Genomic DNA, 10,023 nt, shown 5'->3' on the forward strand with positions numbered 1-10,023 from the left:
ACCTTTGATTGAATAAAGCGACGTGACGTCCGACTTTTATTTCTGCAAATTCAAAACGAGTGGGGCATTGTTGGTGCGGCGGCTCCAGTGATCGAGGGAGCCGTCATGCTGAATGACACAGTTGTTCTTGTGTGCAAATGTACAGCAGTGGGAGCCCACTGCCATCAAACTGCATCACACTGCTGAGGGGACAATGAAAATATTGAGAAATGACATGACAATCACTACTGCTTTTTACAGCAGGCTTACAAGAATGAAGAGGAAACTGGCCTTTATAGCAGCCATCCATTATTCATAAAGCACAGCACTACTCCCTGTCATCATCCTCTGAATTCTAACAACCAAACCATTATTTCACCCTTTTTTTTTCCTTTGAGGTTTCATCAACTTAGTTTTTTGTGTCTTGCTGGTTATTGTCATCTTTTCTCAGCATGACATAGACTCAAGCATAAAAACATCAGCTAGTACCAAACTTTCAAAGGTAAACTAAAAAGAAACCAATTTAGTTCATGTTTAATGAAAGAATGAACAGTTCTATCAATAAAAAGTCCATCTTTTAATTTAGATAGCTAATTGTGTCATTAGATTTTTTATTATAATCCATTTAAAACTGTTTTCGGGTAGTAATTGTCAAATAAATCTATATTAAATTGAGTCAATGAATTGAACTAAAATGGAATTTTTTTCAGTACTTCAGCAGTGACAGCCAACTCAAATAAAAAAAGAACAAAAAAGTTAAAATCTGTTTAAAACATCGAATTTTACTTTGGAACGTTAAGATAAAACTGTTCATGTTCAAGTAAATTACGTGATTTCTTTTAGTCGTCAAATCGAACTATTTTGCCCTTTGCCTTCCACAAGAGGAATATTTGATTTTTATTGTAGTTAAATAAACACAAGTGTTGAAGCCGAAGATCTGCATGTTTGCTTTCGTTTAATATGAAGTGAGTCACAGAACGCATGAAGTTAATCTTTTCTGCACTCCACCCCGTTCTGTCATGAGCGGGACATCGAATAAGGCCGTCAAATTTCAGCAAATATCAGCTCAGCTTTTTTCCTTCCAAACTAAAACACAGAGAAACTACACCCTGGTCTCAAAATGTTTCCTCTAATCACCCTGTAGTGTCTTTGTACTCAAAACTGACACTAACACAGTAAAGAAACAAAGTGTTGCCTGAAGCGACGACACCCACAATTCCAGTTGTGGAGTGACATCAGTGGATTCCTGGGATAAGTTTTCTGCAGACTGAGATGGTGGTTTCCATCAGGGGCGAACTATCAGACAGTGACGTAACAGAGAAAAACATTGCTGTAGTGCGGTATGTTAGCAGCTGTTAGCCATAACAGGGAAACAGCAGAATCATTGCCCTCCGTATCTAATATCTACAAACTTCTGCTTGAAATATGATATGTGTGTGAATCACAAATGATCATTGATGAAGTTCAGAAAGAGCAGTAAGTCCTGTAGTACATGCACGTTTCTGTCGTTCCCATCCAACACTCTTGCATTCACGCACGTTTTTCAGTCTATTTTGGGGCTCTATGTACAAAATGCGCAGCCACTGAACGCGTTTTGAAAGTTAAACCAGTTCCTTGACCAATCAGGGACTCCGACTTAGTAGTGACGTATGGATAGCATCCCTTTTCACTCACCGAAGTGCATCCTGTTTGAAAATTGATCATGAAGGACAAATTAATAATTGTGGTTTGTGCCCGCCAGAAAATCTATCGTATAGAGCAGTGTTTTTCAACCAGTGTGCCGCGGCACACTAGTGTGCCGTAGGAGATGGTCAAGTGTGCCGTGGAGAAATTGCCCTCATTAATCATTCACTGATCTAAAAACATTTCCCATCTCCAGGATATCAGCTCTTTGTTCATCCAAACAGGCCCTGATAAAACACTGAGTAGTTAGGAATATAAAAGATCTTAAAATTATTTTTTCTTTGTGTTTATTTAATTCTATTAAAGAAATTTTGATAAGAATGACGCTACCGCGATTTCCCTGCAGCTGACAGTTTGCGGAAAAGTCCCGTCCCTTTAACTGTCTCCACCAATCATTCTTGAAGGCTTAATCACATGTTATCAGTCTGACCAATCAGAAGTGCTTAAAGTCTTCACTTCCTTGTTCTTAATTCTCCTGATAAAGTCGCTCAGTTCTAACAAAAATGCCAGCTAAAGCTCTTCTTTAGCGGTGTAGCTTTCCACAGAGTCCGGTGTCAGACCGTGGAACAAGAGAACAAAACAATGAAGCTCAGAGACGCGAGTCTTTCTGCAAGTTTTCGGCAGTTTTCACACTACATCTCCCATGATGCATTGGCTTAAAGGTGTCCCAGCGCAGTGTCCCAGCGCACGATGAGTTGTCCTTGCGAAACGCCTTGAAACCACAACAAACAAACAGTTTCTAAATTTTCTAATTTAACTTTCATTTCATCTCTTAGAAAAAACAGCCGCAACTTCCTGCTTTTCCGGCCACAATTATCACAAAAATGCACGTGAGATTGCGGGGGGGCTGTCGATCAATACAGACCATGAATCTCTGTTTTTTTTTTTTTTTTTGGATGCTGGTGTGCCGCGGGATTTTTGTCAAGGTTAAAGTGTGCCGTGGCTCAAAAAAGGTTGAAAAACACTGGTATAGAGCTGTGAGAGAAAAATCCTGGAGAAAGAGTCGCAAGATTTTCACTGCTTTGACATTTTGCATAAAACCTCCTCCAACTATAGGTACATGCACTGATTATCAGGTATACATGCTCGGTATGTACACAGCATTACAGGTTCACCAATAAAGGGTCGCCACAGCGAATCGTCTGCCTCCTGACCCCATCGTCAGCACCCTCCTTATACACAGCAAACGCCCTTATGTCCCCCTTCTCTATCCACACATCTCTTTCCTTGGTCTTCTTCTAGGACTTTTTTTTCTGGTAGCTCCAATCTCCAAAACCTCAGCAAACCATCTCAATTTGGCTTCACTACATTTATCTCTAAAGCATCTACCCTAATTTGTTCCTCTGATGGATTCAGTCCTGAACATCTTCAGCTCTGCTGCCTCCTGACTTTTTCCCAGAGCCTCTAAACCAACATGGCTGCTCTTTCCAACATTCAACAACATTATTGAAATTATAATAATAATAATAATAATAGCAAATATTTGGCTTTTGTTTGAGGTTTTCTTGGGGTGGAAAAAGATACAGCAGAGGGGAAGTTTGCACAGCTGTGGACAGTCACTGGGACAGATGTGTTGAGTACAGACTCCTCTGATGACACACCCTTTGTGTGTCATGGTCTCTACTCATCATGTGGCTTCATGACTTCTATAAGTCTTCTCAGCACTAAAAATATCCCCCTTCAGCTTTCTAGTTGTGATGCAGTTTACACTTAATCTAACTTAAACCTTTTATTTCATGCTGCTCATTAGTTTACTTAGCTGGTTTAATGTGGGTTCAATCTGTTTCTCCTCTCCTCGAAGGACTTAAAATAAGTGTTATCATTTAATCTAGTCAGAGAGCAGCCAAGAACCAAAGAGAATTCGTCCGCAAGCACAAACACGCCTCCAGTTGCAAAAGAGTGGAACTCTGTGTGCTCTTGCAAGGTTTCTACTGAGCCACAAAAGGGGGCGGCGAAATCTGACAATTAAACAATTAAAATTTATGACACGACGACGTCAAAACACAAGGTTTCAAAATAGAAAAAAAAAACTGGACCATAAAAGTTGTGTTGGATTTATTGCAGTCTTTTTATGTGTGCATTCACCAGTCAATATAAAAGAAAAGAACTGAAAGTGTGGCTCATGTGTTTGCAGTGTCAGGGAGAAAAGCCTCAGCAAAGCAGGTTAAACTTTGAATCTAAGAGTTTCCACCTCTTACAGCAAACAGGAACGAAGAGTGAGGAAAGGCGGGGATGTCAAGTTGAGGCTCATATACAGTGAGTTCTTACAAACTCCAGGTATGTGTATCTGTCTCCATATTGCCTGTGGATTTCATAAGTACCCACATGCAGCAAATTTAATTTGGCATCAAAAAAAGAAAAAAAAAAAGCTTTTATAAATCAGAAATCTGCACCATCTATATTAGAAATTGCACAAAAACACTTTTTTTTCACAGGTTACCAGTAAAGTTGTTCATTCCTTAAATATCAGGATAAAAATGAAACACGGGAGATAAGATTAGAGCATGAGATGGATGAGGTGAAAGTACTTCAGCAGAATTATTAAGGCTGGAAAATGAGAGCCAAACAAATCTGCCAACAGCTCTTGGCAGTCAAATACTGTCACCTTATAGAAGCTCATTTGTCTTGGCGACGCAGACTGTTCATTTCATCGGATCCTCATTACCCTCCGCCAGATCAATCCTTCCTGGAGTTTATGCAGCAAATTGAAAAACGAAATACAACAAACTGTCAAGGCAGAGACATTTTCGCCGGCTGTTTAGAGCGTTAACCCACGTTGATCCGTCTCCCAATTAAAAGCACGCCTGTTTGCTCTGGAGCCAGCTCTGCTCCATCCACATTAACCGAAGCTGTCAGGATGATGGAGAATGACAAATAAAGCCGTGTCCGGTCATAAAGGGTTTCACCACAACAGGAATGATTTGATACTAACAGCTTACTGCCTTTTTTATGAAGTGATAGAACCCTTTTTTTATGTTTATGGCCTAATAAATGAACTCTCAGTCCAGTAGAGCATCATCCAGTCCTTTTAGCCAAGAATCTGCTATTAGCAATCTGCAACAGGGATGCTGAGCTGTGCTGATCCTGACCTCTGACCCCCTCCACTACAGACCTTGCCTAATCAGATTAGTCATCTCCAGTGATTATAACAATTTGACCCATAATTTTTTTTTTTTTTTCTAAGCCATCATTCTACAGGAGGAGACGAATCTCAGCATTCCACACCTGGCAGCCTCATATCTCAAGGACCCAAAAAAAATCGTATTTTTACACGGACACGTCTGAACTGGCTGGGCTGCAGGCCAGATACACGAGGAGGAAAATGCAATCATGCTTTTGTACGGCAGCTGAAGACAGACAGAGAGGATAACCGAGGCGCAGCGCGGCGGCGGATCAGGACCCAACTCCAAACCCATCATGAACCCACTTTGACGCACGGCTTTGCAGGAGTCCCTGCGGGCTGTCCAAGAACTCCAAACGCACGCGTGGCTCCCTCCACTAAACCAGGACTTACCCCACACGTTCACGCGTCACTTCAGCTTATCTGTGTGTAAAAAAGCCGCGGCGCTGCTGTGCGTAACGGACAGGTAACACACGTGTGACTGCGACCCTGACGCTCCCTGTAAGAATCTTTGAGAGGAGGGGGAGGAAAAAACAGAAAAACGACGCCATGAAAACAGATACTTACTATGAAGGATCCTGCATTAATAAGTCCAGAGGCCAGGTTGTGTTGAAAACGGCGAGGCGAGGCTTCGGCGTTGCCGCCTGTCACCGGGAAGGAGGAGTTTCTCCTCCACAACAGAGGCGCTGCCTGCCTGTCAGAGAGCCGCTCCAAACCTGCCTCGGTGAAATAGCGCCTCCCTCTGGTGCCTAACAGTGTTACAATATTAAAGCTTTCACCTATTTATTTATTTATTTATTTATTTATTTATTTATTTATTTATTTGTTTGTTTGTTTGTTTGTTTGTTTGTTTGTTTGTTTGTTTTGTTTTGTTTTGTTTGTTTATTTATCTTTTTCAAGAATACATTTCATGTATATCGTATCAATATTTATCATAAAATATTTTGGATAGGGACCAATTAAATAAGGAGCGTTTAGTTGTTTGTTAATTTATTTTTGCAAATTCACTTTTGTAGCGGTTTATTATTAGAGTAATCTTAAAGCACATATTCTAATATCCAATAACCAACAGCGTCTAGTTGGTGTTCAGAGGCAAAGTTCTAAAAGTGTATGATTGCATTTACTTGTATAGATGATTTTTAATTGAATTCTACCCTTATGTTTATATTCAGTATTAAGGGGCATAAGGTTTGACTTGATTTCTTTTGCATTTTTAATCAAATTAATCTCCTTAAGTGGGAGGATCTTATTTGGCACACGCTGTATTTTATTTTGAAAGGAACCTGTATGTGCTGCTGTCAAAAGTTGAATACATTTTAATAGTTTTATATATATTAATACAACACTGTTATGTTTTAATTAATTAAAATTTTTAGTTTGTTTGTTTTTCAATTAAGTGGGGTTTTGCCACTCTTGCTGGGTTTTGGTCCATAAGAAACCCGCCTAGCTCTTTTAGTGTGAAAAGTTGGCGACCCCTGGTCTAGAAGGTCCTCCCTACTTTCCACCTGTTATCACCTGAAATCTGACTCTTCCGACAGTTTACAGCTTCAATCAAAAGCAGCTCCTTTGACTCATTCTTTATTTCATGCTGTTACTCACTAAAAATCAGCTCAATAAAAAGCTAAAATGATGCCTGTCATGTTGCTTTCCACCATGCCGTCTTGTTTATCACTTCAATTCTATTTATGCTTTCTTCCAGCCATATGACTGTGCTAGAGGAGACACGCCCTTTTCTTAGTTCATCACTGGTTAAGATTATCCTTTTTCTTCCTGTAATGCACAAGAAAGTAAATGATTAATCTAATTTAGGATTTTATAGCCCATCGGTATCAAGACAGAGAAAGGACTTTGTATCCAAAGAGTGAGAACAAATTAAATCACATACACATAAACATCTTAACTACAAGTTTAAAAAGTTTTTTTTTACCTTGTGTTAAATGTTCTCCCGAAATGTTGCAGTATTCAAAGTCAAGGCAGAGTATTTGAAAAAATAATCTTTGCAAAATCCTAAAATGCCATCATTTCCTTATTGAACCTGAAACCACAAATTACAAATTTATTGTGTTTAACAACAGGTGTTCTTACTATGACAACCAGCACACTCTTTTCCTGTCCAACCAAAGGTCAGCTATAAAGTGATGCATTTTATGACCTGCAGTCATCATTTTACCCCACCCTGGAGAGAATAAGGAGGTCTTCAATACCTTTCAAGACTTAAACTGGCTTTTTGAAACACAAAAAGACCATTTCGATTTTTTTTTTTTCACTAAAAGGGGAAAATATAAAACATCAGTCATGCCATCCAGCAAAAAAATTCTCTATTTCATTTCTAGTGCGGTGTCGACAGCAGTTTCTGTTGGACTGTTGGGGTTTGGAATGTCGCAAGAGTGGTCTACAACAACCGTGCTGTGCGCCAGAGATGGAACTGATGAATTCAATGGAACTGCAGCCGTGACTATGGGCCTTTTCAATGGATCCTTATTTAGAGACAACTGTCCAGGGTTTCAAACTGAAGCTTCTTTTTCAGGTAATTTTACTTTGTTTGATTAAGAAAGGAAAAAGAGACATAAGATACTTCTTTATACGGGGGAAAAATTAAGATGAACCTAAATTTTGAGTAAGGACAACAAATTTTCCCTTTGAGGTATAAAATATACGGAGCCCCTAAATTCACATAAAGGTTAAAAAAAATTGTATTGGTTTCTTGTGCGCTGCTGAAAATAACCAGAATGTCCTTTTAGGGCAGAAGTGGGCAAACTTTCTGACTTGTGGGCCACAAAGGGTTCTAAAATTTGACAGAGGGGCTGGACCAGCAGCGGATGCATGGATCCAATTCATTAGAGAAAGAAATAACATGGAATCTGGATGAGAACGCTTTAACCCTTGTGCTATCCTAAGCACTTTAACATTGGGATTTGGGTCATCTAGACCCACTAGACAGTGCACTGAACCTTTTTTCTTCAATGATTTGTTAACCTCACTGGTGTCCATGGATTACATGAAATCTTTCCACCTTTATCCACCTTTGTCATGGTAGGGAGAACACGTCAAAGTAAGGGTGGCACAAGGGTTAACTTTGAAAACTGAACCTTTTGGAGATTTCATTTCAAAATCGGTGGCTTTCTATCCCACTTTAGTGCCAATTGCCGCAATAGGTTGATGAAAAACACAAACTTAAAAAAATGCTGCATTCACGTGCTGTTGGAATGATAAAAAAAAACTAAAAAAAACAATGACAGTCCAACTTGGAAAACACGCTTGGATGTCAAAAAAACAGCAAATCTTCCAGAATCACATGAATGCAGAATAACTTTTTGCACCTAGACAAACATCGATGTTTGTTTTGCACCATCTATGGAAAAACACCAGAACAGGGAACATTCATTGGGATCAGTAGGGATTATCATCATAATTTATTCCAGTTTGGCCGACCAGATTAAATAGTTTAACGGGCTGCATACTTTTTTTTATGTTAAAAAAAAGCAAAGACGTAGATAAATATGTCTGTCTGATAGGTAGAACTTTTCTTCCTTTTGCGTGGACTCTAGATGTACATGTGGAGGTTTTTACAGGTTTCAAAGGTTTAAAACAGTCAAATTACAATTAAACAGAAACAAATTATTAAGTCAAGGTTGTTTTTTAGTATTACCATGCAAAAAAATAGTCAGAACTCATTGCGGATGTTTGGTTTCACACAGCTTCATGTGCATGTTGCTAAATAATCAATGCAACATTTGTTCTAAAACTTACTTTCTTTTTTCATTTTTAAGGAAAATGTCACTTTTAGCTGCAACTTGCATATTTTGTGTACATCTCAAGTGATGTTTTCTTATCATCCTTTGTGTTTTTGTTTGTGTAGCATTTGACAAACTGTTGGAGACAGGAGGTGCCCCTCCAGCCCTGCACTTTCTGTCTGTGATCCTTTTGGCCTTGTGTCTGCTGTTTTCTGCCGGCAGCATCCTCCTGTCGCTCTACAACAGTGTCAGCAACCCTTACCAGACATGCATGGGCTATGTTGGAGTCTACGCCTGCAGCTCTCTCAGCGGTAAGCTTTATTTCGCCCTGTTTTGGAGTTGGAGTATTCCCTTCCTTAATCTGCTTTTCTTTCTCCCTGGCAGCTTGTTTGTCTGTGCTGGTCCTTATCCTGTTCGTGATAAATGTCAGTGTGACCAACCTGGCAGAAGTGGTGGTTTTCACATTTGTCAGTGAAGTGGAACTGGGTAAAAAATCTGTAGAGATGAAGGTTGGATATTACCTGGTCATCCCTTACACGGTGCTCTCTCTGGTTGCCATTGGCTTGATCTACTTTTATGAGCATGCAGCCTACACGCACAAGCAGGAGCAAGAGAAACCCACAGAGGACGCTCCAATGGAAACGATGATGTATTAGGGTCACAGGGGGAACATAGTCAGCTGTCGGCTGATGAATCGATCAATATTCTCAGAGACATTCAGCAGAGGAGCATAAAACATGATGACGGTGATGTGTTCAGGGAAATGTGGACATCCAGCTTGTTCCGTGAAGAAAATCTGACATGAAAAATGCTCATTTTACAACTGAAATGTTTTATCTTAAATTAAATATTTGAACTGAACAGATTTTGAGACGATAAATCAATTTTGGTCTGTACAAAATAACACTTTATGTATTTATTTTGTGTGTGAACAATGGAGTGGGTGCCATAAAACAGTTTATGGCACTAAAAATAAAAAAATCAACCAACCAACAGGCTTTAAAGTTAAACAATTTTTAATTAAAAAAAATCTTGGATACTTTCAGTGTTGCTGTACAACATTTTACATGTGATTATCAAACATAGTGCATCAAGATAATAGTTGTATTTCAAACATTTATTTGCCTGTCATTTGAACTTGATTGAATTTGCTGCCCTCTATCGTTGACATGATGTAAATGCACTTTCAAAACTACCAGGACCAAAAGTTTGTTTTATTTGCTTTGCACTTTGAAATTGTTTTTGTCAAATAAAAAATATTATTGAGGGATTCATTTCATTAAATAAAATCCTACTTCACAACTGAAGCTTTAACTGTTACCCCCTGAGTTTAAGTTAATCACATCTAGGATCATTCTGATTTGAACACAAAGTCTAAAAATATCAGACATTTATTTTCTATGTTTCCCTTATATAAAGTTAAAAAAAAATAATAATGTTGTTATTATTTTTATCCAGCCTTGTGATGGAAATGCACAAACACCTCCATCGGCTTCAAATATTTCT

General features: G+C 38.9%; 2 protein-coding genes across 9 annotated transcripts in view; one reads left to right on the plus strand and one right to left on the minus strand.

Annotated features, from left to right (window-relative positions):
- The window catches only part of ptprea (protein tyrosine phosphatase receptor type Ea), a 52,305-nt gene extending 46,817 nt beyond the window's left edge, over positions 1-5,488 (minus strand). For 4 of the 8 annotated variants that reach the window (XM_011488267.3, XM_020712358.3, XM_004080448.4 and 1 more), the window contains exon 1: positions 5,351-5,488. The gene's annotated coding sequence lies outside the window, so the exon portion shown is untranslated. The other 4 variants (XM_020712357.3, XM_020712359.3, XM_078937859.1 and 1 more) reach the window with 4 other exon arrangements.
- Positions 5,489-6,940: 1,452 nt separating this feature from the next.
- On the plus strand, positions 6,941-9,787 carry clrn3 (clarin 3). Its single transcript, XM_004080447.5, has 3 exons — positions 6,941-7,310; positions 8,643-8,828; positions 8,902-9,787. The coding sequence occupies exons 1-3, from the start codon at positions 7,079-7,081 to the stop codon at positions 9,171-9,173; spliced, it is 690 nt and encodes a 229-aa protein (XP_004080495.1). The 5' UTR covers positions 6,941-7,078; the 3' UTR covers positions 9,174-9,787.
- The last annotated feature ends 236 nt before the right edge of the window (positions 9,788-10,023 follow it).

This window comes from Oryzias latipes, chromosome 19 (assembly GCF_053564925.1).
Source record: "Oryzias latipes strain Hd-rR chromosome 19, Olatipes_Hd-rR_3.1".
Classification (NCBI taxonomy): Eukaryota; Metazoa; Chordata; class Actinopteri; order Beloniformes; family Adrianichthyidae; genus Oryzias; species Oryzias latipes.